The 25,342-nt window shown below is 46.4% G+C and overlaps 3 protein-coding genes and 1 long non-coding RNA gene across 6 annotated transcripts in view; 1 reads left to right on the top strand and 3 right to left on the bottom strand.

Annotated features, from left to right (window-relative positions):
- Nucleotides 1-7,488, bottom strand: part of LOC136184168 (uncharacterized) — a 10,240-nt gene extending 2,752 nt beyond the window's left edge. The window contains exons 1-28 of the mRNA XM_065971020.1: nucleotides 7,479-7,488; nucleotides 7,294-7,404; nucleotides 7,011-7,244; nucleotides 6,108-6,959; nucleotides 5,861-6,052; nucleotides 5,014-5,808; nucleotides 4,731-4,964; nucleotides 3,826-4,677; nucleotides 3,578-3,769; nucleotides 3,127-3,525; nucleotides 2,955-3,068; nucleotides 2,788-2,901; nucleotides 2,622-2,735; nucleotides 2,463-2,576; nucleotides 2,304-2,417; nucleotides 2,132-2,245; nucleotides 1,961-2,074; nucleotides 1,793-1,906; nucleotides 1,623-1,736; nucleotides 1,455-1,568; nucleotides 1,288-1,401; nucleotides 1,121-1,234; nucleotides 959-1,072; nucleotides 793-906; nucleotides 622-735; nucleotides 448-561; nucleotides 237-350; nucleotides 73-186 (exon numbers count right to left, since the gene is read on the bottom strand). Coding sequence (XP_065827092.1) covers nucleotides 73-186; nucleotides 237-350; nucleotides 448-561; nucleotides 622-735; nucleotides 793-906; nucleotides 959-1,072; nucleotides 1,121-1,234; nucleotides 1,288-1,401; nucleotides 1,455-1,568; nucleotides 1,623-1,736; nucleotides 1,793-1,906; nucleotides 1,961-2,074; nucleotides 2,132-2,245; nucleotides 2,304-2,417; nucleotides 2,463-2,576; nucleotides 2,622-2,735; nucleotides 2,788-2,901; nucleotides 2,955-3,068; nucleotides 3,127-3,525; nucleotides 3,578-3,769; nucleotides 3,826-4,677; nucleotides 4,731-4,964; nucleotides 5,014-5,808; nucleotides 5,861-6,052; nucleotides 6,108-6,959; nucleotides 7,011-7,244; nucleotides 7,294-7,404; nucleotides 7,479-7,488 — 5,923 coding nt within the window. The remainder of the gene's footprint in view (nucleotides 1-72; nucleotides 187-236; nucleotides 351-447; nucleotides 562-621; nucleotides 736-792; nucleotides 907-958; nucleotides 1,073-1,120; nucleotides 1,235-1,287; nucleotides 1,402-1,454; nucleotides 1,569-1,622; nucleotides 1,737-1,792; nucleotides 1,907-1,960; nucleotides 2,075-2,131; nucleotides 2,246-2,303; nucleotides 2,418-2,462; nucleotides 2,577-2,621; nucleotides 2,736-2,787; nucleotides 2,902-2,954; nucleotides 3,069-3,126; nucleotides 3,526-3,577; nucleotides 3,770-3,825; nucleotides 4,678-4,730; nucleotides 4,965-5,013; nucleotides 5,809-5,860; nucleotides 6,053-6,107; nucleotides 6,960-7,010; nucleotides 7,245-7,293; nucleotides 7,405-7,478) is intronic.
- Nucleotides 7,489-7,944: 456 nt separating this feature from the next.
- On the bottom strand, nucleotides 7,945-9,161 carry LOC136183362 (uncharacterized). Of its 3 annotated transcripts, none has more exons than XR_010669150.1 (6): nucleotides 9,073-9,161; nucleotides 8,830-8,970; nucleotides 8,564-8,784; nucleotides 8,488-8,527; nucleotides 8,117-8,330; nucleotides 7,945-8,045 (listed from the first exon to the last, which is right to left on the bottom strand). It is a non-coding gene; the product is annotated as an uncharacterized lncRNA (long non-coding RNA). The 3 variants fall into 3 exon arrangements; XR_010669149.1 differs by having other exon boundaries at nucleotides 8,488-8,683; nucleotides 8,730-8,784; XR_010669148.1 differs by having other exon boundaries at nucleotides 8,488-8,784.
- Nucleotides 9,162-12,201: 3,040 nt separating this feature from the next.
- On the top strand, nucleotides 12,202-12,823 carry LOC136184167 (uncharacterized). Its single transcript, XM_065971018.1, has 2 exons — nucleotides 12,202-12,359; nucleotides 12,409-12,823. Exons 1-2 carry the CDS (start codon nucleotides 12,202-12,204, stop codon nucleotides 12,764-12,766), a joined length of 516 nt encoding a protein of 171 aa, XP_065827090.1. The 3' UTR covers nucleotides 12,767-12,823.
- Nucleotides 12,777-18,828, bottom strand: LOC136183348 (uncharacterized). Its single transcript, XM_065969950.1, has 2 exons — nucleotides 13,074-18,828; nucleotides 12,777-13,023 (listed from the first exon to the last, which is right to left on the bottom strand). Exon 1 carries the CDS (start codon nucleotides 18,740-18,742, stop codon nucleotides 13,271-13,273), a length of 5,472 nt encoding a protein of 1,823 aa, XP_065826022.1. The 5' UTR covers nucleotides 18,743-18,828; the 3' UTR covers nucleotides 12,777-13,023; nucleotides 13,074-13,270.
- Nucleotides 18,829-25,342: the final 6,514 nt, after the last annotated feature.

The following is a 25,342-nucleotide window of genomic DNA, read 5'->3' as shown; positions in this document are numbered from 1 at the left end:
AATCGCATTCGTCAATGTCTAAAAGAATAGAATTACTCTCCATGCAGAGTACTTTGCGTGAGGCCAAATCACCGATTTCGCAGACGTCTCCTGTATAGCCAGCCATGCACAGGCATGCGTACCCTTCAAATCCATCAATACACGTGCCATTGTTCTGACAAGGTGTAGACGCACATTCGTCAATATCTGAGCAGACAAAAAATGACAAAGAAGCAATTATTCTACAGCAATCCTACTCGTCTCGCAGACAGCTCCGGTGAATGCGTTTGTACAATAGCAGGTAAATTGGTTGATTTCGTCGATGCAGGTTCCGTTGCTTTGACACGGCATAGAAGCACATTCATCAACATCTGATTTAAAAAACAACATCGGTTAAATGATGATAACGAAAAGTCCCAATCGATTCCAATCTCGTTAATTCCCATGTAAAAGAGAGCGACGGGTTACCTGTTTCGCAAAAAACTCCGGTATAGCCAAAACCGCAATCACACGTAAATTCGTCAATGATATCAGTACAGTTGCCTCCATTTTGACAGGGATAAGACGCGCATTCGTCAAAATCTATGTCAAAAATACAAAAGACATGATGATATCATCAAAGCCAACTTATAATGCTCTCACTTGTTTCGCATTGGCTTCCTGTGTAGCCTGACATGCACTGACACGTGTACATGTCAACTCCATCAATGCACGTTCCGCCGTTCTGGCAAGGCAAAGATGAACATTCATCGATATCTTAATAAAAAGTAACGCCTCAACAGACAGCCTATTGTCAAAAAACGAAACGATTACTCGTCTCGCATTGGTCTCCCGTGTAGCCAGATGTGCAATTGCACGTGTACACGCCAACTCCATCAATACACGATCCATTATTTTGACAAGGCTCAGAAACACATTCGTCAATGTCTAAGAAATAAATTGGAAGAAAACTGAACATTAATTCAGAAAAAAATCCTACGCTTCTCGCAGATATCTCCAGTGAATGCACTTGCACAATTGCACGTGAATCGGTTGATGTCGTCTATGCATGTTCCGTTGTTTTGACACGGCATAGAAGCGCATTCGTTGACATCTGTTTCAAATATTTTCCTGCATAGTGACTAGAGATATTTGTACTAACTCGTCTCGCATGAATCTCCGGTGTATCCGGCCGTGCAGAAGCACGCATAGTCGTCAATGCCATCGACACATGTTCCGAGATTGTGACAAGGCACGGAAACGCATTCGTCGACATCTGCAGTTGAAAATTGATTAAAATTTTATTCTCTTCTTCAACCAAAACCTTACTTGTTTCGCAGACGATACCAGTAAATCCGCTAGGGCAAGTGCACGTAAATCGGTTGATTTCGTCTATGCACGTTCCGTTATTCTGGCAAGGAACGGAGGAACATTCGCCAATATCTAAATTACATGAATTTTGGCCAATATGACGCGAAAACGGAGCGAGAGCCAACCTGTTTCACAAAAGTATCCGGTATGACCAGGAACGCAGTCACACGTAAATCCGTCAATGCCATCAGTACAGTTGCCTCCATTGTGACAAGGAACGGAATCGCATTCGTCAACGTCTAGAAGAATAGAATGATTCTTCATGCAGAGTAGAATGCTTGAAGTCAACTCACCGATTTCGCAGACGTCTCCTGTATAGCCAGCCATGCACAGGCATGCGTGTCCGTCAAATCCATCAATACAAGTTCCATTGTTCCGACAAGGCGCAGACGCACATTCGTCAATATCTGAATTAAAAGTAAAGTTTCTACAAAAAGCACATGGTTAAAAATGCAACAATTACTCGTCTCGCATTGGTCTCCGGTATAGCCCGCCAAGCAATGGCACGTGAATACGTCAATTCCATCGATGCACGTTCCGTTGTTATCGCACGGAAAAGATGCGCATTCGTCAATATCTAGGTGATGTCACGTCAAATACTGTGAACGCAGATATTAGACTAAACACTCACTCGTTTCGCATTGGATACCGGTGTAGCCTGCCATGCACTCACAAGTGAAAGAATCAATAACATCCAAGCAAGTTCCTCCGTTCTCGCAAGGCAAAGACGCACATTCGTCAATATCTGAATATAAAGTAACGTCTCAACAGACAGCCAATTGTTGAGAAGCGCAACGATTACTCGTCTCGCATTGGTCTCCTGTGTAGCCCGCCATGCATTGACATGTGAAATGGTTAATTCCATCAGTGCACGATCCTCCGTTCTTGCAAGGCAAAGACGCACATTCGCCTTCATCTAAAAAAAGAGAGTATTGAAACACCACAACTAAAAATCTACTCAAAGCATCCTTCACTTGTTTCGCAAAGGTCTCCGGTGTAGCCTGCACTGCATTGACAAGTGAAACTATCAACTCCATCAACGCACGTTCCATTATTTTGACAAGGCCCAGATGCACATTCGTCAATATCTATAATGAAACTTTAAACAAAAACGATAACTGATTCAATCCTACTTGTCTCGCAGACCGCTCCAGTGAATGCGCTTGTACAATTGCAAGAAAATCGCTTGATTTCGTCTATGCACGTTCCGTTGTTTTGACACGGCATAGAAGCGCATTCGTTTACGTCTGTTTCAGAAATAATGCACCGTAACTAGAGATTATCGTACTCACTCGTCTCGCAAGAATCTCCTATGTATCCGTCCATGCAGAAGCACGTGTAGTCGTCAATGCCATCGACACATGTTCCCAGATAGTGACAAGGCTCAGAAACGCATTCGTCAATATCTGTAGTTGAAAGTAATGAAAATCTATTCTCTGCTTCAGTCAAGCGTCTTACTCGTTTCGCAGACGATACCAGTAAATCCGCTTGAGCAAGTGCACGTGAATCGGTTAACTTTATCTACACACGTTCCGTTATTCTGGCAAGGCATGGAGGAACACTCGCCAATATCTAAATCACATCGATTTTGGAAAATTCCGCGACAAAACAGAGCGAAAGCTTACCTGTTTCGCAAAAGAATCCGGTATGACCGGAAACGCAGTCACATGTAAATCCGTCAATGCCATCAGTACAGTTGCCTCCATTTTGACAAGGATACGACGCGCATTCGTCAACGTCTAGACAAAAATGGTACAAAGAACAAAGATCATAAGACTAAAACTAAAATGCCCTCACTCGTTTGGCATTGGTCTCCGGTGTAGCCTGCCATGCACTGACACGTGAATTCGTTAAATCCATCAATGCACGTTCCTCCATTATCGCAAGGAGAAGAAGCACATTCGTCGACATCTAAATTAACTGTTGTTGGTTCTACAGTCGTTGGATCTTCCGGAGTAGTCGGTTCAACTGTTGTTGGCTCTGCAGTCGTTGGTTCTCCCGGAGTAGTCGGTTCAACTGTTGTTGGTTCTACAGTAGTTGGATATTGCGGAGTAGTCGGTTCAACTGTTGTCGGTTCTACAGTCGTTGGTTCTTTTGGAGTAGTCGGTTCAACTGTTGTTGGCTCTGCAGTCGTTGGTTCTTGCGGAGTAGTCGGACCGATCGAAGAAGTAGAATTTGAAGAAAGATTCAAACGAACTGTAAAAAATCTCTATGACTAAATAGGACGTTCATAGATAATATAACATACCGCATTCAGGAATTGGGCTAGACCATTCTCCGTTCGGAAGACAGACCAGTTCACTCTCTCCGGAGACAATAAATCCGGACAAACAAGAAACTCTTGCAATTGCTTGAACTTCGAATGAACCATATACGGAGACTGTCGTCGATACGTTAATGAACCCAGAAATGGGATCGTCAAGAACATCGCAATCGGAAACTAGTCAAAAAAACATAGTCCATTAATATAAAGCTTATTCGATTATATTCGCTTACAAAGAATATTCACTTCCTCGCATTCATTCCCCACATCCGATGAATTCACTGGACTCCAGACGAGAGATTGCGTTGCGCAAGCTGACGAAAACTGCGAACCAGCCACTAGAACGTTACCGCTATCGTACAACAGATGGTCGTGTTCAACGCGAATGAAACTCAGCTGCCCTCGTTTCGCCTCCAAGCACACGTCGCCTGTACGTGACGTCGGTGAAGAAGCGAAGTAATTGTAAGACAGTCCTTGGACGCTAACAATAGCGTCTGGAAGTGGGAACGGAGCGACGTCGCCATTATGAATATGAGTCACATTTGCTTTAATGCAATTCCTATCGGTCCAGGGCCGACCGCAATTCCACCACTTCAAGTCGCTTGCGTTGTAAGTCCATGTCAGATTTCCATTTGACGACAATGAAACTACTCCGTCACCTTCCTCGATCCAAATACCACGTTCCTCACTGAACGACCACGCGGGTATTCGCTCGCCGATTGTGACATTGGCTGTTTCGTTCAGCTGAAAAACTAGTTCAACCCATCGTTTCAATTGAACCTCATCTTTTGTCCCCGATTTTCGGATGAACATATCTCCGAGGACCAAACTATTCAGATACACGCGCTTAGACGAAGAGGTTTCGGCAAAGAGTTGTGGAGCAAGCTCAACACCAACGAATGGATCGACAACGTTTATACCGATATCCACAGTCGTTCCTGTCCCAACGTCGAGAGCGTTCACTGGAAAGTTGAGAGTGAGAGAAAGAGAATCCATTCTCGACGTCACAGTAAATGGCAAGGATTCGTTGTACGTGGCCGATTGAAAGTCCAGTAGTCGTTTCAGACGAATGACGAAGAGGTTCTCTAAATAGACACGTAGAAAAAATATAGACAATAAAGACGCTAAAGAGTCTCACCTGTATCGCAGTACGCCCGTGCCGCTCTCGAAACGGTTGAGTAGCCTGAAGCCTTGACGAGAACAAGAAGAGTTGAATCGTAAGAAAATTCAACGTGCCAGCCGCCCAGATGAGGATCAAAGACGACCTCTCTGACAAGCGTGCTCAAACTGTCAGAATTGACAACAAAAATTGTAAGTGAAGACGACTGGATGATGTCGCGCGTCTCGTCGTCAACGGGTAGAACAGCAATGCCTAAGTGAAACAGGAAATGACGACTAAAATCAACACGCGCACAACTCACTTCCGCATATGGGCGCCATCTGTTCAACTGTTGTTGGCTCTGCAGTCGTTGGATCAGTCGTTGGTTCTTCCGGAGTAGTCGGTTCAACTGTTGTTGGCACAGCAGTCGTTGGATCTTCCGGAGTAGTCGGTTCAACTGTTGTTGGCACAGCAGTCGTTGGATCTTCCGGAGTAGTCGGTTCAACTGTTGTTGGCACAGCAGTCGTTGGTTCTTCCGGAGTAGTCGGTTCAACTGTTGTTGGCACAGCAGTCGTTGGATCTTCCGGAGTAGTCGGTTCAACTGTTGTTGGCTCTGCAGTCGTTGGATCTTCCGGAGTAGTCGGTTCAACTGTTGTTGGCACAGCAGTCGTTGGATCTTCCGGAGTAGTCGGTTCAACTGTTGTTGGCTCTGCAGTCGTTGGATCTTCCGGAGTAGTCGGTTCAACTGTTGTTGGCTCTGCAGTCGTTGGATCTTCCGGAGTAGTCGGTTCAACTGTTGTTGGCACAGCAGTCGTTGGATCTTCCGGAGTAGTCGGTTCAACTGTTGTTGGCACAGCAGTCGTTGGTTCTTCCGGAGTAGTCGGTTCAACTGTTGTTGGCACAGCAGTCGTTGGATCTTCCGGAGTAGTCGGTTCAACTGTTGTTGGCTCTGCAGTCGTTGGATCTTCCGGAATAGTCGGTTCAACTGTTGTTGGCTCTGCAGTCGTTGGATCTTCCGGAATAGTCGGTTCAACTGTTGTTGGCACAGCAGTCGTTGGATCTTCCGGAGTAGTCGGACCGATCGAAGAAGTAGAATTTGAAGAAAGATTTAAACGAACTGCGAAAAATCTCTATGACTAAATAGGAAGTTCATAGATAATGTAATATACCGCATTCAGGAATTGGGCTAGACCATTCTCCGTTCGGAAGACAGACCAGTTCACTCTCTCCGGAGACATTAAATCCAGACAAACAAGAAACTCTTGCAACTGCTCGAACTTCGACTGAACCATATACGGAAACTGTCGTCGATACGTTAACGAACCCAGAAATGGGATCGTCAAGAACATCGCAATCGGAAACTAGACAAAAAACATAGTCCATTAATATAAAGCTTATTCGATTATATTCGCTTACAAAGAATATTCATTTCCTCGCATTCACTCCCTACATCCGATGAATTCACTGGACTCCAGACGAGAGATTGCGTTGCGCAAGCAGACGAAAACTGCGAACCAGCCACTAGAACGTTACCGCTATCGTACAACAGATGGTCGTGTTCAACGCGAATAAAACTCAGCTGCCCTCGTTTCGCCTCCAAGCACACGTCGCCTGTACGTGACGTCGGTGAAGAAGCGAAGTAATTGTAAGACAGTCCTTGGACGCTAACAATAGCGTCTGGAAGTGGGAACGGAGCGACGTCGCCATTATGAATATGAGTCACATTTGCCTTAATGCAATTCCTATCGGTCCAGGGCCGACCGCAATTCCACCACTTCAAGTCGCTTGCGTTGTAAGTCCATGTCAGATTTCCATCTGACGACAATGAAACTACTCCGTCACCTTCCTCGATCCAAATACCACGTTCTTCACTGAATGACCACGCGGGTATTCGCTCGCCGATTGTGACATTGGCTGTTTCGTTCAGTTGAAAAACTAGTTCAACCCATCTTTTCAATTGAACCTCATCTTTTGTCCCAGATTTTCGGATGAAGATGTCTCCGAGGACCAAACTATCCAGATACACGCGCTTAGACGAAGAGGTTTCGGCAAAGAGTTGTGGGGCAAGCTCAACACCAACGAATGGATCGATGACGTTTATACCGATATCCACAGTCGTTCCTGTCTCAACATCAAGAGCGTTCACGGGAAAGTTGAGAGTGAGAGAAAGAGAATCCTTTCTCGACGTGACATTAAATGACAAGGATTCGTTGTACGTGGCCGATTGAAAGTCCAGTAGTCGTTTCAGACGAATGACGAAGAGGTTCTCTAAACGGACACGTAGAAAATATAGACAATAAAGACGCTAAACAGTCTCACCCGTATCGCAGTACGTCCGTACCGCTCTCGAAACGGTCGAGTAGCCTGAAGCCTTGACGAGAACAAGAAGAGTCGAATCGTAAGAAAATTCAACGTGCCAGCCGCCCAGATCAGGATCAAAGACGACCTCTCTGACCAGCGTGCTCAAACGGTCAGAATTGACAACAAAAACTGCAAGTGAAGACGACTGGATGATGTCGCGCGTCTCGTCATCAACGGGTTGAACACCGATGCCTAAGTGAAACAGGAAATGACGACTAAAATCAACACGCGTACAACTCACTTCCGCATGTCGCTTCCTCAGGAGGAGTGCCAGTAGTTGTAATGGGCTCCGAGGCACGTGCAGTTTCAACAGCGGCTGTTGTGCCCTCCGTCGTCGGGGAATTTGGATTTCCTAAATATAGACCAATTATATGCTTTGATCTGATCCGGCTCCAGAATGTACACAGAAACCAACACGCCTCCTACTTCGTTGCATGGAGCGATAATTTCAGAAGACGGGCTATCGATCACGGAAATGTCTTAACGAGAGCAATATTGCCAATTGCGGCAGGCATGAAAGATTTTAACCAACTAACTAGAGTGTCTACCACTACAAAGGTAAGCGTTAAGACAAATGCTAGCTCCAAAATCGTGCTCAAGGTAAACGAGAACGAAAACCGACCTCGCTCTCGCACAACATGCGAACTGCGACAGGAGATCTCACGCCTCACGCATTTTGCCACAAAAATGATCGAAAAGGTAGCAACGACTGATAACCGAACCTGTCTAGTTACACGTACGTTTCAAAGCGCCGCTTAAACGGGATCAACTACAGCAAGCCTCTATATATACTCCCTGCCGTCGTGATAATAGCGCGTAGTCCCATGCAGCTACGTGGCCGATACGGTAGCGTGGGTGGACAGTGCGTCGTGCGTCGCACTTGCCTTTTTGGGAGAAAACGCCAGTAGTCAAAAGGAAGATCACGAGGATCATCTTTGCAACAGTCTTTTCCTTGTCTGCGTACGACGCTATAGAGAGATTAGTAATTGAGAGCTGGCCAAAAAAAGGAGAACACAATGCAAAGGGAGTTCGATCGCCTCTGGCACGCACTCCGCGCATCTCACCGGATTCTAGCTAAAGGCGCTCCCCTCCCCCTCGCTCTGGGAGGAGGGCTAAACCTTCGCATGAGGGGCCTAAAATCAATCAGCAATTAGACAAAGAATGTCCAATTATTTTACCGCCAACGCTGTTGAAGGCCTTGCAGAAGGCAAATGGCGTGATCAATTCGAGAGCAACATCTGGTTGACTAGAACTAACACAGCAAACTCGCGCGCAATTCTGAAAAGGAAGAGAAAACTCGTTCAGAATCCTCCCTGCGGCGCAACAAAACGACGTCAAAGGATTCTAATCACTACGCGTCTAGACGTCGGTCACAGACGGTAAAAATTAAAAACACAAACGCTTTTGATATTAGCTCGTCAGACAAGTGTCGCACCTTTCCTAGACGTCTCCGGCGTTTAATTCGCTGCTAATGCCTAAACTGTTAAGCAAATCTGACAAGCACAAATTACCTGAGAATGGCAATTCCCTCACGCCTTCTCAGAGCAAAATTTGACTGGCCACAATGTAAAACGTGGTTATGGAGCCAAGCAATGCTCCAGTGAGAGAAACGGGTTTGAACCAACCACAGGCTAACTAACAGCATCATGATAGTATTGTAGTTTTTGCCTACCTCACCATGCACAACAGGGCTCGACCGTTTCTAAACGAGCACGAAGACCAAGTTTCATATCTAAAACAGACTAATACATGCATTCTATTTCTTCGTTAGACGGACCTCTGCCGTTTATAAGCCTGTCCGTAGGTCCACTTGTCACCTGGCGGCTATACGGAAACATTTCGTTTCCTCGAAAGGAACCTCACCTGATCTTGATCATTCTTCACAAGGGCAGACAGAGTGTACATCTGAGTACAACTTCTACGTACGAGCGTAATAAGCCAAAGTGCTCACGACATCCATCCGAGTCGCTTACACGCGCCCACGACATCGCTTACACGCGCTCACGACATCACTTACTACCTTTCCGAGGTCTAATCCGTCTTTAAAAACCTTATTTTGCGGCTGTGTTCGCTGATCTCGTTCTGTAAACTTGTTGTTTGTTTTTGAATTTAGGTCCCGGATACCAAATCAATACGGAGTCGACACTAGTCATTGTCAAAAATAACTGCCTGAAAAAGCGCCGGTTTATGCATGGCAAGATTAGACCAAACGTCTTTCGGACACATCTTCACTGCATGCTAGAGGTTCTCTATATCTACATATATGCTATTTTAGTACAGTAAGCCGCGGCCGGCCGGCTTCAGCTATTGCTGTGACATTTTTGGCACACCGAAGTTTACAAGTATTTATTTGTCCACGCTTGAGCAAACTTTTCCGAGTCACAGTGGCAAGCCTGATGCCGTCGCCTAGCTAGATTCTTCTCTCTGTGGCCTTTAGTAGTGTGGCAGGTGTGGCATGCCATCTATGGTGGAACCTAGCTATAAGAGTGGGTTTACGTGCATTATAATTAAACAAATTAAGTATAGAACTGCTAGCTTGGCCGGGTCCGACCCGGATCGAATTGACATTGTACTGTGTACGTATACATCTAGGCAGCTGGCTCAAGCTGGCTCTTTAGCTGCCTCTGCATAGCGCGCCTCAGATATGTATCCAGTCTCGTACATTATAGGCTGACATTGTAGCTCTACGCTTTTCCGTATGAGAGGGAGGAAGCGTTCGCATGAGGACAGGGTCTATTATGTTATACGGTCCCACACTCGAGTGCCCTAATAGATAGCCGTTCGCATGAGTAGCAGTGTCTGTCGACGTTAGGAAAATTCCTTTCCTCCAGACACTTGCCCAAACACTTACCAAACACGTACGACGGACGGCGCAACAGCGCCCAAGCTAATGCGTGGGGTGTACAAAAACGATGGGTGTGCTGCATATTAGAGCAAACGAAAGCAACGTTTCAACACCTGCAAAGTGCTACGGCTATAGGCCAACATCGTTTCGTAGCAAAAACAATTAAATAGATCGTTTTGTAGCTAAAACAACTGAATAGAAAGCAAGGAAGTGCCCATGCAGGGCGGAATAAAACCGCCCACGCCCACGCTCACGTACTTGCATAGAAGCGCAACAAACAATTAATCAATTGGAAACGCTCGTGACGCCAAGTCCTGTTCAAAGTAACGAGAAAGGAAACAGGCCTCGAGTGCCAGCGCGCTTACCAGCTATAGTGCTCTACGATAATTCTTTTTCACGTCATCAAGGCGTTTCTCTGTTCCTAGCTACCCGGCTCAGGCCAATGCGGTCGCAAGGAGAACAGTGCGCCTTGTGTAAACCCTTTCGCCGAGGCGAAGGAGGCCGGGCAAAGTGTTCCTATAAGAATCCTAATATCGATCGGTAAATGGACGAACTGCTTTTACTTACCGCCTTCAAAATGACGCCCTTGCATAGAGAATTTCTTGACATCACAAGCGACATCGCTATGTCTGTGATAAACCTGGGTCGGAAATAAAGGTAGACACCGCAAAAGAAAAGACACTTCCATAGCTGGCAGCATTCACGAGACGAATCTAAGCATACTGAGACAATGCGCTACTAATGAGCTCTTCGCCTATAAGTAATCAAAATTCTCCGAGCACATACCCTGCACGAAGCCAATTACTTCATCGACAAAGTCGATCAACCGTCGGCACGTGTCATACTCTGACAGCGAGCTCTATCGCCTAGCTAGCAGCTTCACCGCAGAAGTATATGATTCAAGTCAGTGCGTGCGCGTGTGTGGTGATAAGAGGCTTGCCCCCCCCCCCCCCCCCCCCCCCCCCTCCTAAGAGGACTACGCGTTGGCCAACTTACTATAATTAATTACGCCTCTCCGCCCCTTTCGCTGCTGCTGCGACGAACACAGAAAAAAATTAAGCGTGAAGCCCTTGGCTACCATACACGAAATCGTGCAGCCTGCGCCTTTACGCCGACGTAAAAAATGCCGAGAAAATCCCACAGTACTTTCACCTGTTCAAACGATATCCGTGCTATCTTGCTCTTGTCAGTTCCAGTTTCTAAATTTGTGAATCAAATTTCTTCTTGAACAGCTGCATAGCTCTTCCGCTCAATACGTCTTCTTAAGAAAGGTTTTTGAGCCGTCTAGTCTCCTGCCCGCACAGTGAGTGAAACTGCAACATTAGTTTCCTGTTAAGAGGGCTCACCTGAACTTGGGTTGATTCCTTGCCAATATTAAACTAATAAACGCTTTTGCGTCAGGGAGGCACTCCTTAGTCTGGATACCAGACCCTTCGCTAAGGGTCTGGTCTAACCACGGATTTTAGAAAGAGAGGGATTAGAAACACCAGTACATTGAGTGGATCCATGCTCGCCTCGGCCACGCCCCCTTATCAGTTGTGACCCCGCTCAAGAAACGCCCGATTTCTCCGAATCCGAAGGTTCTCTAGCCTTCTAGGCAACTCGAAAAGGTTACTAAGGGTGTAAATAATGCTTCTAAATGTAGCTTTTAACAAGCGACGGATCCCTAAAGCCCGTTTTTTCAACATGCGACTTTGTGTAGCTTTCCTGATCGTTCTGCAGGCTTTCGGAACCGCAAAGTACATTCTAACTCTAGGCTAACGACGTCAAAGTGCAACTGACATCTTCAAAAGCATCTGCGATTGATCAAGACAAATTTGTACCCTCGTAAGAAGGGTGCATGCTCGAAACTCGTCTTCGTCTCGATAATCGTGAAACGCAGATGCTTTTGAAGATGTCAGTTGCACTTTGACGTCGTTAGCCTAGAGTTAGAATGTACTTTGCGGTTCCGAAAGCCTGCAGAACGATCAGGAAAGCTACACAAAGTCGCATGTTGAAAAAACGGGCTTTAGGGATCCGTCGCTTGTTAAAAGCTACATTTAGAAGCATTATTTACACCCTTAGTAACCTTTTCGAGTTGCCTAGAAGGCTAGAGAACCTTCGGATTCGGAGAAATCGGGCGTTTCTTGAGCAACTGATAAGGAGGCGTGGCCGAGACGAGCATGTACTCTTTCTCCCTATACTAGATAATGATGGCTTGGATAGCCATCATGAGGAGCCTCCCACCGCTGTTACCGTTTTAAATAAATAAATAAAACACGTGCTCACCCTTTTCATTTTTACGTCACTCACACACAGCGCGCAATGTCTTCGACAGCTGAGCAAGGAACGGGCGGCGCTGGCCGTGGCCGTGGCGGCGGCATGAGCGATCGCGTCGACCGCGGTCGCGGCCGTGGCCGTGGCCAAGGTCGACGTGGTCGCAATCGCCGCGGAAGCGGTCGCGGTCGGCGTCGCTCCGAAAAGTAAGATCGCTCGCGAAAGAATTATTTTAATATTTAATTTTTTCTTTAGTGACTTTGTGATGCGATCGAGCAGCCATGGTGGATCACTTGAAGTAGTGATCGCACCATGGCGGTTTCTCCGCCCGAGCGGCGGAGGCGAAGAAATGCTGGCCGCCGCCCTCAATGTGATTCGGGGCGGCGGCCAGCGCAGTGGCCAGCGCAAGCCACCAGAGGAAAAGAAGGAGGAGGTACAGAAGCAGGAAGAGGAAGACAAGAAGGAAGAGAAGAAGGAGGAGGTGGAAGAGAAGAAGGAAGAGGAAAAGAAAGAGGAAGAGAAGAAGGAGGAGGTGGAGGAGGAAAAGATGGAGGAAGGGGAGAAGGAGGAGGAGGAGATGGACGAAGTGAAACTTTTAGATAGGGATGACTAATTATCTATGTGTTTAGCAAGTATATATATATATATACATTTCTTATTTGTCTTTTAATTTTATGTCTGTAATAATTATGTCTTGAATAAACATGCTGTAAACGGCTCACTTGGCTCACTTCGCTAATCTTTTCCCATAGGAGGTAACTTGCTATCGTCATGTCCCCAGCATGATGTAATACATTGATTGATTAATCGATTTTTGACTAATTGATTAATTGATTTTTTGAATGATATTTTGATTGATTGATTGATTTACTGTAAAAAAGATGTCTCATATTACTACGTATTTTATATATTTTCCTAACCTTGATTTGCAGTTTTAAAAAAGCTTTAGTCATTGACTTTGACTATTCTTTTTTCCTTTCATTTGTCGCAAAGATTTGTTGAAGTTTTTGAGGTATAAAAAATTTTCCAAAATTTTGTGTTATTGTAGGAGACATTCCGTTGGAATACCTCCAAGAAGGCATTTCATTGGAATGCCTTCTCTTACCTGCCGACGTAACTATTGTTCATTGGCCATCAGCAGGTCAGCTTCATTAGCTGCTAAAGAAGAGCACAACAGCTTTGGGTTGTCGCACGCTTTTGCACTTTTGCGTGGAGAAGCCAAAGCCAACTCACTTTGATCGATGGGTACAATCAGATCAAAGTGGTTTCTATAATGTTGTATCTCTATTCTATTCACGGGCAGCCTAATTAGCGCCGGAACAGTTATATCAAACCTCGGTTTGTATGTATTCCACGTCCACTCTTTACCCATCCATGTAAATATACTGACGTCAATTTGAAAAAGTGTTGCAGTTGCGTGGATTTCAGCTTGGGTTGCCCAAGCTCCTTCTTGTCGTAGCTTTGAAATGTGAGCTTCATGTTCCGTGTTGCAGCAGAACATTTCAAAGACAGACTGGTATTCTGCCATGAAATTAACAATCTGTAACCGAAGTGCCAAATGGTGATCTTCGGTTCCAAATGCTGCTTTCGACACTGTTCGAAAGTAGCAGTTTCCGTCTCCTACTATCGATTCTCGCTTGCGCCCCATTTGAAGCAGAAACGGATTCGGAGACGGTGGAGTAGTGGTCCGGCGTTTCTTTGCAGCCGGTGGTAACGGCACACTTGTGCGGGCACGACTCGCACGTTTGCCTTTAGGTTTGGGAACAGGGGCTTTTTTAGCCGCTGTCTTAGTCACTTTGACCGCACCAGTATCAATTTTGTCCGTGTCTTTGTCATTGTCTGCGATCATTTTTTTGCTGTATGTGTGATCGCTATGCTCTTCTTTGTCAATTACTGATTCTTCATTTTCCAGATGTTTAAAAAACTCTTTAATATCATCTGGAACAGTATCGTTGCTATTTCCGGCCAACGATTGAAACGTTTTTTCAGTGCGCCTAGCTAGACCGTCTAGGCGCTTGTCTTCGTTCAATCGCTGTTTATAGCTTTTTGATTTGCTCAAATTAGAAATTCGAGCGTAATCAAAGCCTTGAATTAGGCAATGATTAATATGACGCACTCTGGAAAATCCCACGTATGTTATTCCAGGTGCAAATTCGCGCTTGCCTATGTCAATAACCGCACGATCTAGTGTGAGACCTTGCGATTTGTGCACGGTGACAGCCCATGCCAATTGAATTGGTAGCTGTCGCCGCTTGCATGAACTCTTTCTATTGCCCGTTGAACTGGGCCATGTGCGCTCGATTGGGCATATGGGAACGCAGCGTTCTCCGCCCCATGTCGGGCCGTTGTATTTGTCCATTTGAACAACGACAGCTGTTGGAAGTGCTGGCGGTTTTGCACCGGGTTGGTACAAAATTGCCACTACATATCCCATCGATCCGTTGACCAAGCCCATCTCGGTCCAGAGATTCGATGTGAGCATAACACGCGCGCCTTCGCAAAGACGAACGCGTGCGTAAAGTTCGCCAGCGTCTTCTTCATTGGCATTTTTCGCCTCGGTGCAGTTGTGATCGGCGTTAATCACAGCCACCGGTTTGTTTGAATTCTTCAAGCAATTGAAGTTGAACTCAGCTACATTCTCTCTGCACGCAAATAGCCGAACTGCATCGCGGAAAGACGTCTTTACGTCTCCCAGCTGATCGTGCCGTGCAAAGTTACGTGACATATACAGATCGTTCCAGTCCTCGTACGACGGGCAACCGTCGCGAAGCCTTTGCAAGGCGTCGCGAAACTTTATCTGTAGCTCGTCGTTACCGGACTGGCGAATGATTTTCGTCAGCTGTACGACAACGTCAAACGTCATATACAGCTGACGGCCTTGATTAGTCGCGGATCCTTCGGTTGCCGCGCTTCGGTACAAAGGAGAGTCACCAACAGGTGGCAACTGTCCCATGTCTCCGAAAAATATTAGAGATATTCCACCGAACGACTCGCAAGCTCCCTGCGGCAGCGCTTGGCAGAGGCGCCGGTGGATAAGTGACAGCTGATGCCGTCCCACCATCGACATTTCGTCGATGATCAAATATCGTACGTCTTCGAACCTCTCTTGCAGGTCTCTAAGAGAAGGTCCTTGAACGTCAGAAAATGACGTCTTCTGCAAAGGAATGCGTAGAAGCGAGTGGAGCGTTTGTCCACCAATATTAAATGCTGCAACACCAGTAGGTGCTGCAAGTATGCATTCGCTTCCGAGCATTTCCTTTATGCAATTTATTAGATATGACTTTCCGGTTCCAGCGGAACCGCAAACAATCATTCGAAGCGGCTTGCATTCGAAGCCGCTTTTTGTCAACTCGTTGTGGCTGCGAACAATATCGTACGCTAATTTCTGATTGCCTTGAAGAAGGCTTGAATCGGCAGCCGCAACGAGATCCTTTTTAGATGAAGTGCTTTTTTTACGCGCTTCCGTCACAAATTTTGGAGCCTCTGACAACGGTGGAAACTGCGCAAGTTTTTCCGACCAGTTGTAGTGAGCGAGATCTCCTTGATTAAACTCGGAATCTCTTGTGTCGTCCTCGTCAAAGTCATCGGCTGAATTGGGAGGACGGCACAATTTCATCCAGTCATCTTGATCTCGGATCTTTTTCTGCCCAAGATCTTTCTCTTCGTCTTTCTGTGCCTTATTTGGATCTTCCTCTGTCTCTTCAAAAGGCATTTGAATATTGACTATTGATTCAATATCTTCCATCAGTTCAATTCTATTGACCAACTTCATGCTGGCCGTTCGAATGAACTTTTTGAAAGCTTTTGTGGAAGGCAGAGGAATGGTTTCACCGTCTGTATCGGTAATCTCATTCTCTGCTTCCTCTTCTTCAATAGTCAAATGGTCCAGCTTACGAAAAGGTTTGAATTTCATCAACTGATAGTAACAGTACTTTTCGTACTGTTCCTTGTTTGACTTATTGCAAAGGATTCGCGGGGCTACACGAACGACTACAGACTTGTGTCTGCGCACTGTTTTACCCTTTGCGTTTATATAGTAGTCAGAGACGTAGTCCAGTAGACAAACGTCTTCAATTTCTACCGGACGTCTCATGTACTCTTCTATTACTGTTGGAAGCGTTGCAGTTCGCCCTGGCTTTGCAGCCGGATCGACTTCCCGCTTATTCTCTAAAAAGAGCGTTTTGAATTCGCGAGTAGACGTCACCAGCTTTTCGCCCATAATTAGATGGCAAGTTTCCTGTGCTGAATAGTCGCGCTCGCCAACGGTTTTCATAAGCAATTTGGAAACGACATTTCGAGCCGGATCAGCCGTTGACATTGTCTCTGTAATCATCTTAAACGTTTCCTTCAGCGTTGCTGATTGCGGCTCGCTTTTTGTTGCGTATTTTGCGATATACTTACCGACAGCGTATGGGCTGACGATAACTTGCATGTCAACATTCGCTCGCCAACCTTCCAGCTGGAAGCGATTGTGACTGTTTACGCGAGGATCGTTGCGCTTGTGTTCTATCTCCGCCTCGGTATGTTGCTCCGGCTTTCCGAAAGGAGAAATTTCCAGTGTCGTTTCTTTTCTCAGCGTTTTTGGAAACCCGAAACGACACACGGACTCTCCAATTAAATTTGTTTTAAGGCAAGTCGTTTGCTTGCACTCTGTGTGGCGCTCAACAGTGGCTATCAGGCGCTTGTAATCAGCGTCATGATCGCTAATGTCGGCCCACTTTTCATGGCACGGATGATTGCCTTTCTTTGTTTGCGGCATTTCTCCTTTGCCTTCTTCGTCGAAAGAAGGATTCATTGTCGACACAAGCCAATCGGCAAAGTCGACAATTTCTTGGCCTTCTTCCGTTAGAATCTCTTTCATTCTCTCTTCGTTTGGTTCATCGTCTTTGCCAAGTTGAAACTCGGGGTAATCCTTTATGCGACGAGTTATCTCTTCGCAATCAGGAGCATCCCGAATCCAACCGACGCCGTGCATGTGAGCACTGCCACGATGCTGGTATTCTATGCGAGCCCAATAGTCTGTAAAGCAGTAGACGTTTGCCATAATATTATGCAAATAGTCAGTGGCTCGTTTAGTAAATAGCCAATCGGCTAGCATGGGATTGCTGTTCAGAGTTTCGTTTCGATCTCTATACTCTGCATGCAATTCCTCTGCCGTTTTATCTGGACTATAATGCGCTGCCAAATTGAAAAACTCGGGCCAATGCAAATCAGCTGCGCTCAGAGTAAAGAAGCAGCTTGGCGAACCGAGCTTTTCCATCATAGCAAAAAGATTTTTCTTCTGCATGTTCCAATACTGTTTTGTACCGTGCAGACTTTTGCCAAAGTGGACAACTTTGTTAGCAAAATGAGGAATTTTCTCCGACGTTTTTGTCATCTCTCGGAGTTCCTCAACGGTGAGGGCTGCATCGCTCGGATTTTGTTTGACAAAAACCCGAGCTGTTTCTAACGCCCGCCACCTCATCATGGTATTCAGAGCAAAATACCTGAAACGCGGATGCCGAGCAAAACGCCCGTCTTTATACCGCATTATGTGTTTCAGGTATTCGCCCAACGTAACAGACCTTAATCGGGGACTACGGAAGTCTCCTGCTCCCGTTGGAAATAACGCCGGAAAGGCTTGCGTAAAGTAGCCTTCCGTCGTAAACTCACTAATAGGATTACTACCGTATGTGGGCCAGCTCATATGGTCCTGCTGGTCACCATTTTCCTTGGAGCTATCTCCTTTCTCTTCCACCTGTTCATCGGCAGACTTGTTTCCAAGACTGTCGATAAACTTATCAAGCTTTTGTCTTTCTGTTAGGTTTAATGCTGCGGAAGGCAAGACAGAATGCGAAAAGTGGACTGCATCGTCCTCCTCTTCATTCGTGTCTTTTTGTTCTTTTTGTTCTTTTTGTTCTTTTGCCTCTTCAGCATTCACCTTACCGGAATTGCGCGTCTGGCGAACAACGACCATTCCCAAATTACTCTTTGTTCTAGGCAGACGGGTCAAAACCGACTGCACATTTTGGGGCAAATTTAGCACGTGACCGCGGTATCCAAATTGCCGTCCGGCCGGCAATCTGAAAATGTGCATCATAGGTGCAATTTGCGCTATGAGCATTTCTTCGACAACTGATAAATCCTTAAGAGGCGGTGGAACACGCCCAGGATTCATGTTGTTGTCGGATGTAAGAAGGCCTACCCAACCGTTTCCTTGGTCAGTTGTGCACTGCTTGCACATTTGTGTGCTGTACTTTACGTCCAAAGTGGGCCACGACTCCTCGCACGAAACACACGTATGGAAGGTTAGACCTTCCATGCGTTTGTGAAATGTGTCTAAGCGAGGATAATGTGCAGATGCAAATTCATCTTGCGTCGCCCACTCTTTCCAAAAAGGGACCCTTTCCTCGCCCATTTCACCTGATTTTTCACGAAGAGCAGCTTCCTGCCTCTTTCGTCGCTTTCTTTGCGCTTCCATATCGTTTCGAAACTGCTTTTCATTCGCAGTCACTTCTCGTCTTTTAGCCGACTTGCGCTTTGAATCAGCTAAAAGACGCTTTTGGCGTTCTTCCGGCGTTTCATTTTCTCTTCGAAGAGACTTGACCATAGCGCCACGTGACAGACGCTCTTTGCGCTCTTCTGGCGTTTCATTATCTCTTTGAAGAGACTTGCTAATGGCGTCACGTGACAGACGCTCTTTGCGTTCTTCCGGCGTTTCATTATCTCTTTGGACGGAATTTCTAGCCGCGTTACGCGACAGGCGCTCTTGGCGTTCTTCTGGCGTTTCTGCTCTTCGTTCTGCCTGGTGGCTTTCGACGTCCTTCCTTCTGCGAGCCAATGTCTCCTCGACACTTTCGGAAGACCTCTTCCGACGTATTCTAAAGAGAGCATTGCATTTTTCGGACTCGTTCTGCGCATCAGACTGATTTAGACGATGAGTTCGCCTTCGTTCGCGAGCGAGTCGCCTTTGTCTTGAACAGGGGGATTCCCCTGAAGTGCCTTCGTATTTGTGCGACTTTTCATTCGTAAGCGGCAGCAAAGCCTGCCGCATTGAAGAGTCGCATGCATTATTTGCCGAATAAGCAAAAAAAATCGGCGCGTGCCCACTCAAAGTGGGCGCGACGACCGATATCCCGTGAGCTGATTCAACCGCAAACGCATCATCAACGCGGAGCGGGATCAAGCCCACGCGATCGTTCGCAGTTCGCGAAGCGATCGATTTGATGGTATCTTCATCGGAGAGACTCAGAGAGGAGGAGAAAAGCTGGTGTCATTCATTGAGAAGCTGTGTGACGTCACAATGTAGAGGAGTTCGATGTTGCAAATTACAACGGCCCAGCCATCTCTATTTTCTATCTATGGTGCAGCTACGGCTCTTTGATAATCGATCCTTCGGATCGCTCTTCGAGCGATCCGAAGGATCGCTTTTCGAGCGATCCTTTGGATCGCTTTTCGAGCGATCCTTCGGATCGCTCTTCGAGCGATCCTTTGGATCGCTTTTCCAAAGGATCGCTTTTCGAGCGATCCTTTGGATCGCTTTTCGAGCGATCCTTCGGATCGCTCTTCGAGCGATCCTTTGGATCGCTTTTCGAGCGATCCTTCGGATCGCTTTTCGAGCGATCCTTCGGATCGCTTTTTGAGCGTTGTTCGATAGGTCCATTGATCCGGGTGTTCGACTGGCCGGCTGCGTCACAGACACGGTTTTGATTGTGACGTCAGAGCGTGACAATCAAAACTGTCGTTTCGGTTTCTCAGGGCATTTATAACACGGAAAATAGAACAGATCAATTGGAAATAAGGGTTTCTAAGCATTTTTTCCGTTTATGAAAGAAAAAACGCTTTATCCGCGCCGAAAATCGCCTTTTTTGGGGCACCGTTTTGGGCCCTATGTCGCGCATGCGCTTTACAAAGTAAGGGTTTTTCTTATGTGACGTCACAATACCGAGCGTGACGAACAGACATACAGACAGACAGACAGACACTTCCGGCCTTGAGATCACGTTTGAGAGAGCCTCCCACCGCCGTTATACGGGCTCCACCCGTACAACTAAGGTGGTCGGCTCCATTACAACCTAACTAGAGAATGATGGCCCGGTGTTCACCGTGTTGCCATCATGCAGAGCCTCCCACCGCTTACCGTACGCGAGTGCATAACATAGTGTGACGTCAAAAAGTATTACATCACACTATGTTATGACAACATAAGTTATGTTGTCACATATTCACGTGGTCATTACAGCCGTTTTAGCTACTACAGCTCAGTCCTACCTACATACTGTAAATACTTGCAAGATTGCAATGTTTTCCTAATTAGGCGCTTTCCTGACGTACTGTATAGGGCTTGTGCACAGTGACGTCAGAGTCAACGTCACAGCTTTTTGCTTGGGCATGACGCGCGTTAGGCTTTCAGAAAATGTCCTCTATTTGCGCGATACTACCTTTCTACCGCGTAACCACCATAAGATATGTAGAAGCATGATTTAGACGTCGTTCGGCGCCTATTCCGTGACATTTCTCCGTGATATCGGCGAGTTATATCGATGAATGGGCGGGGACTTCCAACGAAATGGGCGTTTTCGATGTGCTCTCATTCCTCACCAAAGCATCCGATTGCACCGAGACTTTACCACGTTATAGGCACATGATTGATCTTCACATTCATGGCCAAGACCAGGCAAGAAGAGGTTTAGTTTCGCACTTTGGGCCCTATTTGTAGCACCACTTAGCGCACGTGTTTCAACGCTTTTTTTCGCTTTTTTTTCGTTTCAGTGGTTCTAACTCCCTGTGCCATGGATTTCGTATGTCGCGCATGTCGAGAGAAGGCATAACTTTGTATCCCGCCGCGCAATCTCAAATGTTCGCACACAATTTCGCGCCGTATCACGCACCACAGCCCAAGGACGCACTGTACATTATGCAGAAAAGAACGCCGTTGGTTAATTATGTGCATGAATTAGCGTAGCTGCATTCTCAGCAGAAGCGCTGCGTCCTTGAGCTGTGGTGCCTGATTAGGGCGCGAAATAGTGTGTTCACATTCGCGATTTCGTGGCGAGGTACAAACTAATACCTTCTCTCAACATTCCATCGACGACACAGGGAGTTAGAACTACAGAAACGAGAAAGAAGGAGTTGAAGCGCGTGCGCTAAGTGGTGTTACAAACAGGACCCAAAGTGCGAAACTAAACCTCTTCTTGCCAGATCTTGGCCATGAATGTGAAGATCAATCATGTGCCTATAACGTGGTAAAGTCTCGGTGCAATCGGATGCTTTGGTGAGGAATGAGAGCACATCGAAAACGCCCATTTCGTCGGAAGTCCCCGCCCATTCATCGATATAACTCGCCGAAAACACGGAGAAATACCACGGAATAGGCGCCGAACGACGCCTATAGCATGCTTCTATATATCTTATGGTGGTTACGCGGAAGAAAGGTAGTATCGCGCAGACAGAGGACAATTTCTGAAACCCTAACGCGCGTCATGCCCAAACAAAAGACTGTGACGTCGCCTGTGACGTCACGTGCACAAGCCCTATTTGATAATGTGCTCTGTGTGTATTGAGGAGGACCTATGCATGTGTACGGGTCATATTTCCTGTTACCCGTACGTACGTACCCACCCACATACTGTACATGAGTGGATACTTTTGATTGTGACGTCAGAGCGTAACAATCAAAACCGTCGTTTCGGTTTCTCAGGGCATTTATAACACGGAAAATAGCACAGATCAATTGGAAATAAGGGTTTCTAAGCATTTTTTTCGTTTATGAAAGAAAAAACGCTTTATCCGCGCCGTAAATCGCCTTTTTCGGGTCACCGTTTTGGGCCCCATGTCGCGCATGCGCTGTACGAAAAAACGGGTTTTTAAGTTACGTCACAATACCGAGCGTGACGAACAGACATACAGACAGACAGACAGACACTTCCGGCCCTAAGATCACGTTTGAGAGAGCCTCCCTCCGCCGTTATACGGGCTCCACCCGTACAACTCTGGTGGTCGGCTCCATTAGTTTACGTGGTTCCTACGTCACGATGTGTTGCATGACGCGTGCACGTAGCGCACGCCACTGCCGTCAGGGCCTCCAATTGCTGAGGTAGAAGAGCGGAATAGCCCAGAGCCGCGGCCGCGTCCGTAGCAGCCCTTTGAATGACCTGTGTAGACCAGAGCGCCATCGACCTCTAACGCGCTTTGGTCAAGTGTTCGCTATATTTAGTTCATGACCTCATGCACGGTCACGAGATTGCTATCCGAGGCGCTCATTGGGCCGCACTGTACACTGCGGGCCAAATTTGCAGTGCGCGTTAGACCAGACCCTTCCTCCCCCTAGCGAAGGGTCTGGTATCCAGACTAGGCACTCCTAGGTACGAGAGTAATGAGCAAAAGCTGTTTGAGGAGACCAATCGGCCTTGTGTTGACTCTCAGATGTCCTTGAAACATACGTTTCTGTAGATAGACGTAATTCGTTCATTGTCATGTCTCCGTCTGAGAGAGCCCAGCTAGGGCCGGAGAGATCTTTCTAATTCGGGTCCCGGATAAACAGAAACATACCTAATCAACCGTGACACCCAAAACGATGACGATGACGGTCGCTTGTACTTTCTGTAACGCATTCCGTTCCTATATAAATCGAAATCCGCGGTACAGTCGTTGCTTCGTGAGTAGTTGGCCCCGGAGGAGTCGTGATTTCTACACCCAAAACAAAATAAACTTTATGTAACGAGGAGACCCGTTCGGCTCCTCGTCGTAAGCACGAATGAGTATAGGCATGCGTCGTAGCGCATGCCATCGCACAATAGTACCTAAGAATAGCTCGCGTAGGCACAAAGGAGATAAGTGGAGTTGTAAGAGCTAGGTAGGCGTACGAGTAGGTGGACAGACGCCTACCGGTCTGTCCACCAGGGACTATATAGGAGAAGGTTTTGGTTGTAGTTGGTGTGTGTGACTGTAGTGATTGATGTGAGTTTGGAAGTCAGTGTGAACAATAAAGATATGGAAAACGAGAGTGATGAAGAGGTGTCGTTTAACCCTCAACGGTATACGGCACCCATTACATTTAGTATGTAGCAAAACGATCCACAGCTTAAGCTAAGACACAAATTAATTAAGAACAGCTCTGGCCCAATAGATATCAATAATAAAGACATGGAAAAGCTCTTACATCTATGGAAAATTTAAGTGCATTCACGCGTGTAAGTGTCCCGTGGGAAAAAAGCAGGCGATATTGACTTCAATACCCATGCTTAGTCGTATAGTTCATACGAGTTTCTGCGTTATCTGCAGTGCGTTAGTACGTACAGTAGAAACGTAACTTCGTTCGGTAATATATCTAAAACCATCCCCAAGATACGCCCATTAATTGCTATTAATAGACCGCTTTCATTCCAATGGAAATTTCTCTACTAGGGCGAACTCCCCTCCCTAGACCTGCCTTTCTTCTCGTGTGACCGATTAGTAGATTAAACGAAGGTGGTACGTTTAATTTAAATAAAGTTAGTGATCGAGAGTCATTCGCGGATCAACGACAAGGTGAGCGAGGGAGAAAGCATAAGCCAAGTTTTAAAACAGAAAGACTAACTCAATGCACATGCTACGGTTTTGGAAAGTGACAGTGACGCTGACACGAATCAAGAAAGTCAACAACGCAAAAGGGGCAATGCGGGCGGATCTCCTCAGGAATGCGGCACCGCATCTTTTGAACAACAAACGAAGACCTGCGCTTGTTCAGACTATTCAACTGTATGCAACGTCTGTACAAATCGTTTGGGATACATATGCAAACAGTGCAGACGCAGAGAAAAGCGTTTGCAGGGTAGAAGACGCGATGAACAAAATTCTGCACTACTATACTACTGTAGACAGTGCGTATATATGCATTTCGACTTGCCTTGGCCGTTAACTGCGATGAGAATACCGCAGAGCAGAGAACACAGCCCCAACAAGACGTTCGTGGGCAACATCCTGTTCGCCTATTCAGCGAATTCTCAACAGCGCCTTCTTTGATTTCTGTTGATTTCTGTTCCAGGTGAGTAAAGCCGGTTTCGAAGCTCTGAGCAGAATGAAATTGACTCGCTGCGCGGTTTCTGTGCGGGTGCTGTGCCTGGCACACAATGACCTGCGCTGAAACGAAGTTAATCTCTCTATTGTCAAAGCCGGCTCCGAAACCGCTTTGGGAAAATAGAGCGAACGATTGTCGGGGAAAGGAGCATCGTCGCCACCAGAGTCTTGACGCCATTTAGCGGCGCGAAACAGGAATGCTGCGACGGAGATCCTTTCGCAAAGCGTTTTCCTACCCTCTCCTGTCGTAGCGTTTTATTTTTCGTCTTTATCTAATTTTTCGCAGTAAAATGTGGGATTTTTGATAAGATAACTAGAGAATGATGGCCCGGTGTTCACTAGCCTCGCGTTGCCAGGCCCTTCTCCCTGATCTCCCGTATAGACACGGGAGGGGAGAAGGGCCTGGCAACGCGAGGCTAGGTGTTCACCGTGTTGCCATCATGCAGAGCCTCCCACTGCTTACTGTACGTGAGTGCATTACATAGTGTGACGTCATAAATTTTTATGTTGTCACATATTCACGTAGTCATCACTGCCCTTAGCCCCTACTATTCAGTCCTACCTACATACTGTACATGTACCTACATACTTTCAGTGTTTTTCTACAGACTAATGCAGGTCTAAAAACGATGGACTGGCTCCTAAAATTAGTAAAAAGCATAGATTATGGTTAAAAGCGTGCCTACTACTAGTTTCCAAATAAGGCTCCATTTTCTTATTGCAATCATCTAAGGTGCAATTGCAATCAGAGTGACACAATCCACTCAGAAGACGTCGGCGAACGACCCTGAAACGACGTCCGAACTCTGTGCTGCTAATGGAGTGCCCGGATATACACTATTTATGATACAAGTACAGTACCCTACAAATTTGGTCAAGAAATACAGCAGCTAATAGTTCATAAGATACCTAAGCAGTTTTCACTAAAAACATTATTCCTCTAACAATAAGAATTTAATTATAAAGGTACGTGCATATCACTGGCCCCAAAAGCCATACGTGAGTAAGGTAACGAAATATCAGTGTACACACGACGGGTGAAAATAAGTACGGTGGATTACTCACTACTGAAATCGAGCCTGCAAAATTCTCTTTGCTTCCCCTCCTTTCTCAATGTCATCCAGAGCACCGAGCAGCTTTCTTATTGTGGCCG

The sequence above is a fragment of the Oscarella lobularis genome, chromosome 2 (assembly GCF_947507565.1).
Source record: "Oscarella lobularis chromosome 2, ooOscLobu1.1, whole genome shotgun sequence".
Taxonomy (NCBI): domain Eukaryota; kingdom Metazoa; phylum Porifera; class Homoscleromorpha; order Homosclerophorida; family Oscarellidae; genus Oscarella; species Oscarella lobularis.
The sequence above is the reverse complement of the archived record's forward strand: the minus strand, read 5'-3'. Positions and strand labels throughout refer to the sequence as shown.

Coding starts and splice junctions, on each gene's coding strand:
- LOC136184167 (XM_065971018.1), top strand. CDS start 12,202: ATGTCTTCGACAGCTGAGCAAGGAACGGGCGGCGCTGGCCGTGGCCGT. Junction 12,360..12,408: donor GGTCGGCGTCGCTCCGAAAA/GTAAGATCGCTC, acceptor TTTTTTCTTTAG/TGACTTTGTGATGCGATCGA.
- LOC136183348 (XM_065969950.1), bottom strand. CDS start 18,742: ATGGTCAAGTCTCTTCGAAGAGAAAATGAAACGCCGGAAGAACGCCAA.